Here is a 10,512-nt window from a genome sequence, read left to right as displayed (position 1 = left end):
TGGAGTCAGTATGTGGTGGCCTGAGCTCTCACCATAGTCAGTGGAGAGCTGGTCAACGCAGTCAGCAGAGCCAAGAGGGCTCTTCACAAATGCCATCCATTTGGTTATCACTGATATGCATCTTGCTCTGGCATTGTTCACCTGTTGCATTGTGGGTAGAATGTAGTGTTGTTCTCTCAATGACAGATTATGAAAAAAAAAACCAAACAGAAAAGAGGCTCGCTTTGTTTCCTTTTTTCTTTAAACACTTACTTTATTGAGGAGTTATTACAAACTATCAGCCCTGATTTTTCCCAGAAGCTAGGACACCTGCACTGGTCATGGTCAATGGTGGAAGATCCAGTGATGTCCAGGAAAGCCACTGACATTGACTCACCACCCTGTCTATGTGCAGGCACACAATAATACAACTGGCAAACCTCTCATACCAGTTCATCTTTCTGGTAAAAATCTCTACAGCCCTATGCTAGTGAAAAGGAAATAAATGCCAGTCATGCGGTGACTATTTTCCACCTACTGAAGGGCTTTGCTCTACTTCTGCTCCTCAGCAAGCCTAACAGACACTGTTTTGCTTTGCTAGTTTGGCTCAGCCATATTCTTCCCAAGGAACATAGTTTCACAGTCCTGCAGTGAAGTATCTACCCACCATATGACCCAGACCCATTTTTCTAACAAGGGTATTCCTTAGCCTCCCCTAGAACATCCTAAACTTGTTATTTTCCCTTATATGTCTGCGTTTTCTGTCCCAGAAAGGAATCTCCACTGAGTCAGGGTGATTTGAGGGGAAGCTTCATAGCAACCAGCTTTGCTACAGTTTATAGGTGAGGGTACTGAGGTAGGGTCCTCCAGTGGCTGTCAGAGCTTGCTCTGCTGTTTGAAGTCTTGTCCTGGGCCTGACTATATCAAAGGCTGAGGGAGTCTAAACACCAAAATTACTCTGTACTTTTGGGGTTTGGCAGATGTGCTCAGTGTTGTTGCTTGAGTCATCGCATCAAAGCACCTCAACTCAATGGTGTCCAAGTAGTTGGTAAAGATAAAGCTCAGGAACAGTTTGTCCTGTTCCTTTCCTTCTCTCTATTCCTCAGTTTCCCTGCCTAGAAAGGCAGCTATTCCAGAGCAGGCAGTGCAGACAACAAGCAGCTTGGGTCTGAAGAGTCACAGTAGGTAGCTGCCTAAAGTCATGCTGCAGGACTTTCAGCTGCCTCTGCAACATGTCCTGGGAGAAGGAGGTAGTGTGTTCCTTGAGGATGGGGAAGGGCCTTCTTTTCTTGCACAAAACCAGAGAGGTAGAGCTACTGTTTCACCATAGAACACTTTTCCACTAGCCTCTTGGACTCTATGTATTACAGCAACACAACGAATCCCAATATGGCCCAGGTGGCCATGTAGCAGTGCTGCAGAGAAATCCTGGGGAGTGGCTCAGGGGATTGTGGATTCCCTCCACATCTCTGCTTCACCGGGGACTTTCAAGACACAAAGATCCATCTGACTAGGGAACACTCAAACAAAATCATTAACAGTGAGCAATAAAGACTGCTGAACTGTCCATGCTTTTGAGTAGCTGCACAATCTCCTTTACACCAGGGAGATAAAGGGAAAACATCCCAACAGGGAAATAGTTTCCAGTTCTCTAGTCCATAAAGTCTGAAGACTGTTTCAACTATTCCTGCTGCTTGGTTTGAATTCTCTAAATCATGCCCAATAAAGTCAATATTCTACGAAGAACTTCACAGTAACATGTAGGGAAGCAGGTGACTGAGAACCAGCACTGGTGTTGCTCAAGCTGGTGAAGTCACTGATGCCTCTGGGACTTGTGGCAAAGCCATCTTCTCATCACAGATGTAAAACTCAATGCTAAGAAAAAACAGTCTCATTTACATCCACACAGTGGGGTTGTGGGGGCACAAACCAGAATGCCATCTGCTGGCCTCTGGGTTAACTTTGGAAAACCAGTCATCGATTTTGCATAACTTACCTTTAGGGATGTGGTTTAAGCCAATCTGGGAGCCTGATCTGGGGGATTCAAGGCTTAAAACTCTGGTCTGGCTGGCAGTAGTTTCTCCCAAATCTGTACCACCCAGTTGACTAGGGTTCATCAGCCCAGTAGGATCAAGGTGTGGATCAGAGCTACATGAAGAAGAAGAGCTGGCCCTTGCTTTAAACCCTTACTTAGACTGGAGAGGTTCCCTTCAGCTTTCTCAGAAACACAGTAATGTAATAAAAATAAATCCTGCCTGGTCCTCCTGTCTATATATTGCCCATGCAACACAATTTTGACATCCACAACTTTGGCAGGCTTTAGAGGCATAAGCATACTGTTACAAAGGATGCCCAGCTATCATCCCTCCATCTCCAAGTGCTCTGAGAAGGCTTGGCTCTCCAGCCCCATTACACAGCTGCGAGCAGGTGATACCCTGAGGGTTGTACTCTGAAAACAGCAGCAGAGGATCAGTTTCCAGCAGTGCTCTGCCCCCTTGACCTCACTGTCCCCTCAGGTTGTCCTCCTCATCCCTAGATACTGCACACATAAGGCTGCCAGAGCTTCTCTCCATCCTTTCCCAAAGGATTTTCTCCCATGAGCAGACATCAGACCGACTCAGCTCTCCTCTTCACTCTTCATGGGAGCCAGAGCTGTCTGTTCACTGTGTTGGGGTCCTCCACCGGTCCTTGTGGCCTCCCCCCGTTTTGCACAGGGAGCAGTTCCTTCCCGTGCATGGATTTTCTGGTGCCTCCTCAGGTACTTCTTCAGCCGGTAGCGCTTCCCACAGACCCCACACTTGTAGGCCCCACCTCGGGAATGGAGCAGCTGGTGTTTAATAAGATGGCGTTTCTGGGGGAAGCATTTCCCACACTTGGTGCACTTGCAAGGTCCCATGCGGACGTGGATTGTTTGGTGCCGGAAGAGGTTGGCCTTCTGGTTGAAGGTCTTCTCACACTCAGGGCACTGGTAGGGCTCCTCCTTGGTGTGGATCCTCTGATGGCGAACCAGATTTGACCGCTGGGTGAAGCTCTTGCCACACTCGGTACATTTGAAGGGCTCGCTCATGTGGACTCGCTGGTGGCGGATCAGCTTGCGGTTCATGCGGAAGCTCTCCCCACACTCACTGCACTTGTACGGTCCCTCACTCGTGTGGATCTTCCTGTGTCTGGTCAGGTTTGATTTCTGGTTGAAACTCTTCCCACACTCAGGACAGGGGAATATCCGTTCACACTTGATTGCTCCTTTTGCTGAGGGATCTTTCTTGGACATGGATTTCTCCCAGTTTTCCAGCATCCCCTCTTTGGTGGGCTGAAAGTATTTCTTCTGCTTCTTCTTTGGGCTCTGGCTTTCTTGGTGGTTGGTCTCCACACCAGGTTCCTCTTTAATTTGGATCCTCTGGATAGCACTGAGGTTTGGTTTCTGCCCATAATGCATCCCAAACTCAATGCTTTCCTGTTGTTCTTCCTTCACATGGAGCACCCGGTTACTGGCTATGACTTCCCATTCATGCTGCCCATCAGCATCTTCTTCTTTTTTAAGATCTCTCCCCTGTAAAGCCATCAGTGGGATCTTTGGATCAAAGAGCTTTCCATAGTCTGGGTTTTCTGGTGGCTCTTCCTTGATGTAAAGTTTCTGGCAGGCTACTGTAGTAATGTTTGCTGTGTCATCAGTGGGTAGTTCTGGTTCCTCCTTCATCTGGATTTTCCAAGGAGGGCTTTTTGGATTAGATGGGTTTCTAGGTATGTTACACCCCTGGGCTACACCTTCTTCATAGGACATATTCTCCAACATATTGTCCTCTGACCTGAAGGCAAAATCAGACTCCTCTTTAATCTGGATGACCTGGAGAGACACACCATTGATATGTCCCTCGAGTGGCTTTTGCTTAGCATGGTTCCTCTGGTGGACGTTGAAATACCGCTTGGTGCTCAAGCTCTTCCCACACTCAGTGCAAATGAAAGGCCCCCCGCGGAGGTGTATCTTCTGGTGGGCCAGCAGTGTGGCACTTTGCCCAAAGCACCTACTGCAGTCGGGGCATTTGAAGGGCTTGTCCCGCTTGTGGATCTCCCTGTGGGCAGTGAGGGTCCCCTTCTTCACAAAGCTCTTCCCACATTCAGTGCAGGCGAATGGCCTCTTCTCCGTGTGTGTCCGCATGTGGATATTGAAGTAGATCTTTGTGCTCAGGGTCTTGCCACAGTGGGCACAGAGGTAGGGACCCCCCTTGGAATGTGTCTTCTGGTGGGCAGCCAGGCATATCTCCAGGCGGAAGCAGCGTCCACACTCCCCACAGCAGAAAGGCCTCTCTCCTGTGTGGATGCTCTGGTGGGTTGTAAGGTGGCCCCGGGTGGTGAAATGCCTCCCACACTCCCCACAAGTGAAGAGCTCCTCTGCCGTGTGGATCCTCTGGTGTCTCTTCAGGTTTCCCTTCTTGCTGAAGGATTTGCCGCACTCCTGACACAGATGTGTCTTTAGCACCACGCGTTTAACCGAGTCCTTCATGGCAGCAGTGCCCTGCACCCAGTGGTGTGTGGTGGGGCTCCCAAGCAGCCAACAGGTACAAAAAAGCCACAATGTTATGGGGATGGACTGTCTGGGAGGATACAAAAACCATCAGGACACACACATCAAAGTGTACTTTAATGGATGCACTTTATTCCCCATAAGGGAAAGGGTGCTTCTGCTGTAAGCCACCCCTGGGCCAATAAGGAATGTGTGGTCATCCTCATTTCTCAGCTTCCTTCCACCTCAGCTTGCAGACACAATGTTTGTAACTCCATCTCCTGTCTCCTCTGATCTGGAGAGGCTTCCCTGGCATTCTTGGAGACTTGGATTGTCAGACTGAAAAAATAAAGGGAAAATTATTAAGTCATTATTTCTTCTCCACCTTCTGTGTTCACTATGTAAACACAACAGGTGGCACCTTGGCTACTCCATGGGAGACTGAACCTGAGACCTCTGAAGCCACAGGCTCATCTGAACGCCAACAGAGAGAGCAGGAACAGGGTGATTTCCCCTGGCAACGGGGGGATCTGTGATGTATTTTCTGCTGTAATAACACTGAGATTTCAGCTCTACTATTGCTGCACTAGTGATTTATTCTCAGAATAATCCTCTATCCTCTTATCAAGAAGATTTATAGGTAAATAAGTTAATTAATTAATGCACTTTGCAGTAATTGTTGTAATTAATCCTATTTTTGAGGAGTGGCTATGCAGCAATCAGAATCCCCAAAAGCTAGAAAAGAACCAAACTGGGCACCATTTGCAAACTGGGATGTGCTGCTTCGTACTGGCAGACCTCCATGCACGGGAGAAGACAGGTCAGTGATGTTCTCAGTGGGCAGCTGGAGAAGTGAGAGAAGTGACTTTGTTCTTTTCAAGAGGGTTTAACTGACAGAAGAGTCTGGGTCCTATGTATTTCCATTACAAAAAAAATAAAATCAGAGCCAACAGAGATATGAACAACATCTCCTATCAAGACTCTGAATTCCAGCAGGGAAAAGAGCCAGAAAGACTGTGGGGTGGAAGACAGTGGTGCTGGAGACGACTGTCAACGAGAGTATACATGGCTGGGCAGGCTTTTACTGATGGTAGTGATGGCTGGAGGTGCTGCTGCCAAAACCACCACTTATGGGGCAAGCTGCCAGCAAGGACATGGGTTGTCAGTGAAATCTGTCCCTGGAGATCTGGGTCACTGGGAGGGCTGTGGCTGCAAAGATGAGTCCCTGGGGAGCCTGTTACTAAGGTATAGGGGGCTGGGGCAGGGGGATGCCATAGATCAGGGGACAAGCAATAGATGTGGACTATAAGCATTCAAGCACAACTGTGATGCAAAGTTTGCAGTGACACGCTCCTCAGAGGAGAGAGGTCAGAGTGGTAAATGAAGTGGGCATCTATGTTAGATTTCAGAGAACAATTATAATGGGGAAAGTTACTTCACATTTAGCCGTGCCGCTTGTGTTTCCCCTTCAGCTAACCCATCTGGATCCCCACTGATGCTGGTAAAGAGCCACCACTGAAGCACAAAGGTGCTCCTGTCCAAGCTGAACTCTCCATGCTGGTACAGAGGAACCACAGGAAAACAAGCACAACACAAAACAAAAAAACCCCACAAAAACCCCACCCACCCAACCAAAAAATAACTACCTGCAAAATGGTACTAAGCCACGAGAGACAAAACACACCCACTTGAAGCACGATCAGGGTCTAGTGTTTGCTAGCGGAGGGGAGACTCCAGGGGCCCAGACCCCCTCCCTAGGTGTGGGAGCAGCTATGTGACACCTACAACTGGTTTTAATTCATCAGACAAAGCCTCAGCAGCAGCCAGGCTGCAAAGAAGACTCAGAAAAGTTCAATAGTGTATTTTTACCGAGGAAGGTCATCAACCCCCTGAGCAGGTAGTGGATTTAGCCTCCCCCCACCAAGGACCCTCCTGTTGGGTCTGGCTGATGCAGCCTGGCCAGCGCGGAGCGGGTGTCAGGCTGCGCTGGCCAGGGCCTCTCTCCTCACCAGGGATGCTCCCACTGGTCTGGTAGAAGACACAACCCACCGGCAGCTGCGTTTAAAATGCCTCTGGGTTTTGGCAAAAAGCAACAAATCCCTGAATTCAGACCAGGGTAAAAGAAGAAATTCCTACCTACTTTCTTCCTGTTTGTTGGTTTGTTTTTTTTTTTTTCTTCTGTTTTTATTTCAGTATCCAGATACCACCGATCCAAATCCTGCCTTTACTTCCAGCTCTGCAATCCCCCGGGCTCCGGGTTTGAATCAAGGGCAGAACCAGATCCCAGGGAGTTTCTTTGTCTTTTATTTGGGCTACCCGGACAAATCAAGAACAGTTGGCCGAAAGCATCTTACCTGAGTGGGCCATCAGTCTCTGGCTGGCATTTCTCTCCTCCGGGGCAGTCTCAATGGCACAACAGTGTTTGCGACTTGGCTGCAAGTTGTGTTGCAGCCGCAGCTGGGCTGACCTAAAGGAAGTCTGTGGCCAGTGCAGTGAGAGCTACCGGAGGAAGGGTGAAGCGAAACAAAGACAAAGAGCAAAGGTTGAAGGAGCAGGGGGAGGACAGGGGAGATGCTCTCGACTCGCGCTGCTGGGAGGGATTTTCATGACACCGCCAAGGTGTTAGAGGGAGCGCGGGGAGGAGAAGGAGGGAAATTTCTCCCCGATGTGCCTTTCTTCTGCACCGCTATATTGGTGGGAAGCTGGAAGGGTCCCCAGCTCGCACTGCCGTCTGGGAATTGTAGTTCTCCTCAGCAGCTCTGGTCCCCCATCCTGCCCTCTCTGCCCTGGCAGCCAGTGGGTCAGGATCAGGCCATTTCTCTCTTGCACCTGCTGAGAGTGTTTGGTTTTTTTGTTGGTGGGGGTTTTTTTGGTTGTTTTTGGGTTGGTTTTTTTTTGATTTTTTTTTTTTTTTTTTTTTTTTTTTTTTTCTGGTTGGGTTTTTTTTGTAGGGTTTTTTTTTGGGGGGGGTTTTGTTTTTCTTTTTTTTTTGGTGGGAAAGAAAACATCCCACAGTGCTACAAATATCCTCCTTCCCTCACAGACTGATTGTCTGGGACTTGCTCCAGGAAGTGTCAGGAGAGCAAAGATGCATTTCAGGGAATATTTCTGTGTCCGTAGCAGCTACCCTAGGGGGGAGGTAGCAACTGAGGCTGGTGCCTAGTTACCAGCAAAGGATCCCTTTTAATTCCCAGTGAAAACACAAAAGGAGTATGCAGGGTTGACAAAGGTGGACACTGAGGCATGTGGACGTGATTTAGCAATGATGAGCACTGCCTGGGAGAGGTTGAGCCTCAGCAGGACCTCACAGAAAGCACCCAGACCTTCCTGGATCTGCCCTGTACTATGAGGCTGAGACTCAGCAGGAAGCGCTAGCCCAGGATGCTTCTCTGGGAGAGTTTTAGGAGCCTGTGCATGATGAAAAGCTGCTTCAGCATGACTCTTCCCTGGGACAGTGATTAGGAACTGTCCCATGTCACTGAAACTGGACAATAATACTCATTGCTGCATAAGCCAGCACCTTCAACCCTGTCCTAAATATGACACAAGGCTGCAAACATGCAGCCTCCTCCTCTTCGATTCAGGGAAACTGAGGCAGGGGATGGTGAGATGCCTGGCTCAGATCACACAAGGAGGTTCAAGGTTACAGGGTCCCTGGAGTTCAGATCTAGTCTACACACTGTATGTGCCTTGGATAAAGTCTGATGATGTATGTTCTACCCCAATACGTATCAGCAGTATGAGGCAGCAGCACCAGTATGAACATGTGCCTACATTCCAGCTCGTATCTCAGTTCAGTGAAGGAAGATCTAACCATCTTTATACCAGCACATGCACAGCAGAAGATAACACAAACTTCATTCAGTTTGTCTTACTGAAGTTCTTCTGCTTTGATGTATGGAAGTGCCACAGCAGGTCCTGGACAGACAGGCGAGACCACGGTGTTAGGCCACAGTAGATCCTGGATATGCTGAGGCCAGATTCCTCATGTGCAGGACTGTTTAGGTAACATGCCTCCCTTTTCCCATCCTTCCTATTTCCATACCGTCCAACAAATCCTGCCTACCAACACTTTGGATAGTGCCAGTCAGCAGCTCCATCATCTTGTCTCATCTTGGTGTGTGGCACCATGGAGGGAGAGAGGTTGAGACAGGACATGGATGAGGGGCTCACCTGAAACGTTTGGGGGGACTATTTGTGTGAATCCTTTGCTGCCAGAGAGCTCTAGAGGAAGGGACCAGGATTATGCCATTTCAGCTGTGTCAGTGTCCATTCATTCCCTGGGGCACAATTTATCTTTTTCTAAAGTGGACACCTCTAGTAGGGTGGATGACTTGTGCCCTCAGAGCTCCTTTTTCTCTCCACTGACATCTGCATTTTCCAAAGTGAGTCTCCTCCACAGCTCACCATCTACTTCAAACAGAGCAGATCTGCCTGTTGTCCCTTTGGGCTCATACAAAGCCCCAAAGACCAAGAAAAGAAGGGACAAAATATGCCTTGATATGACCCCAAGGTTTTGCTCGTGCGGTCAAAAATAGGCTCAGAGTCCTTCATGCTCGTTTCCAGAAGGGCTTCATAGACAAAGCTGTCAGGGCAGGGTTAAGCTATGTCAAAAAATGCCTCTTCCTCAGCCCAGTTTGGAATTGGTGACCTCACAGTCTGAACAGAACTGAGGAAACCCACTTTGGAAGTGAAGTTGTGCCATCAGCTGCAGTGATTTCCTCTGCAATGTACCACTAGATGCCAGTGAAAGCTCTTCCCAGTTCGCTCCTGCTTAGAAAATCTCATGTTTTTGACAATTTCTTTTGTTTTATTTTATTTTTTAAAAGGCAGTCCTTCACTTTTGATCTAATAATGTCTCCTTTCTTTTGGGTAGTATGTATGAATATATGTGTGAATGTATGTTGAGTATCTTATCTTGCTGTTTCTCTCTCCATTTGCCTCTCTGTTGCTCATATATATATGTATACATATATTTGCCTTTGTTTCCCATTATTTAGATGAGAACTTCTTCCCAGTGTCTCCCCAGACCAGGATCTCACCTCCAATCTCATTTCTTCATCCCCCTTCCAAACACCCCAACTCCCCAAACCCTTTACCTGCCAGATCTCTAGCCACCGCATCATGACCCGATGTCCTGACATGGACAGTAAACGTAGTAAAGAAATGTAGAGGTGCTGGCATGGCATGTCCAAGCCCTGTCCTGCTCTGGGAGATGACCGAGAGGCAAGACGTAGGTCCAGCTTATCCAGTTATGGGAATAATAGCCTGGAGGAACAGACCTTCAGGGAGCTCGGGAGGGGATTACAAAGTAGAATCAAGTTAGTGCAGTAGTGCCAATAACCAGCCTGCATATGTTTGGTGCTTAGTGGAAAGGTGAAATGAATAAAACTTGTAGACACTGCAGTGCTAAGAAAGAAATCCTATGTGGGGAAAGGGTAAAAAATTAATAAAGCTCACAGTCCCGTACACCAGCAAGCTCTATGTTGAACTTCCCTGGTGTAGAGATCAGTATAGGACTGAAATGATCTCACGTTTTTTCATTTAGTGCCTGGAGTTCTGCACTTTGCAGAGCATAATCTGTCCCATGTTACCCACTGACATTTTTGCAAGGTCTAAGCCTTTGAGCATCCTCCAGGCTTTGCACACACCATTTTTTCACCTGGTTGGTCAAGGTCCAAGTGGATTGGACTATCCCATGGGCGCTCAGAGTGAACACAAAGCTCAGCAGCTATCCAAGCAGGAGGGGGTGGGGGGTGGGGGGTGTGTTTGGTGTAGAGTACTCCAGTGCCTGGTGCACTCTCACTCTCTGAAGTGCCTGATGCTGGTTGTCAGTGGAGACAAGATGTTAGACTTGATGGAGTAAAGGTCTGATCAAGAATGGAGATTTCTGTGTTTCTTCTTCAGGCAGATCTAACTCTGTGTTTGACCAGCCAGCTGTATCCAACAAGGATACATAGGAAAAGTGAGAACTAAATTTAAACTGAGCTGTCGTATGCTCCAGTGACTGATTAATTATACAATGAAATAAA

At 48.1% G+C, this 10,512-nt stretch overlaps 1 protein-coding gene and 1 long non-coding RNA gene across 2 annotated transcripts; both read right to left on the bottom strand.

Moving 5' to 3' along the window:
* Positions 1–1,799: 1,799 nt before the first annotated feature.
* On the bottom strand, positions 1,800–4,592 carry LOC141933704 (uncharacterized). The gene is made up of 2 exons (XM_074848648.1): positions 1,976–4,592; positions 1,800–1,854 (listed from the first exon to the last, which is right to left on the bottom strand). The coding sequence occupies exon 1, from the start codon at positions 4,478–4,480 to the stop codon at positions 2,597–2,599; it is 1,884 nt and encodes a 627-aa protein (XP_074704749.1). The 5' UTR covers positions 4,481–4,592; the 3' UTR covers positions 1,800–1,854; positions 1,976–2,596.
* A 9-nt stretch (positions 4,593–4,601) lies between these two features.
* LOC141933710 (uncharacterized) lies at positions 4,602–7,813 on the bottom strand. Its single transcript, XR_012626199.1, has 2 exons — positions 6,835–7,813; positions 4,602–4,819 (listed from the first exon to the last, which is right to left on the bottom strand). It is a non-coding gene; the product is annotated as an uncharacterized LOC141933710 (long non-coding RNA).
* Positions 7,814–10,512: the final 2,699 nt, after the last annotated feature.

Source organism: Strix aluco, chromosome 1, assembly GCF_031877795.1.
Source record: "Strix aluco isolate bStrAlu1 chromosome 1, bStrAlu1.hap1, whole genome shotgun sequence".
NCBI classification, from domain to species: domain Eukaryota; kingdom Metazoa; phylum Chordata; class Aves; order Strigiformes; family Strigidae; genus Strix; species Strix aluco.
This window is presented reverse-complemented; position numbering and strand designations above follow the sequence as displayed.

Coding starts and splice junctions, on each gene's coding strand:
- LOC141933704 (XM_074848648.1), bottom strand. CDS start 4,480: ATGAAGGACTCGGTTAAACGCGTGGTGCTAAAGACACATCTGTGTCAG.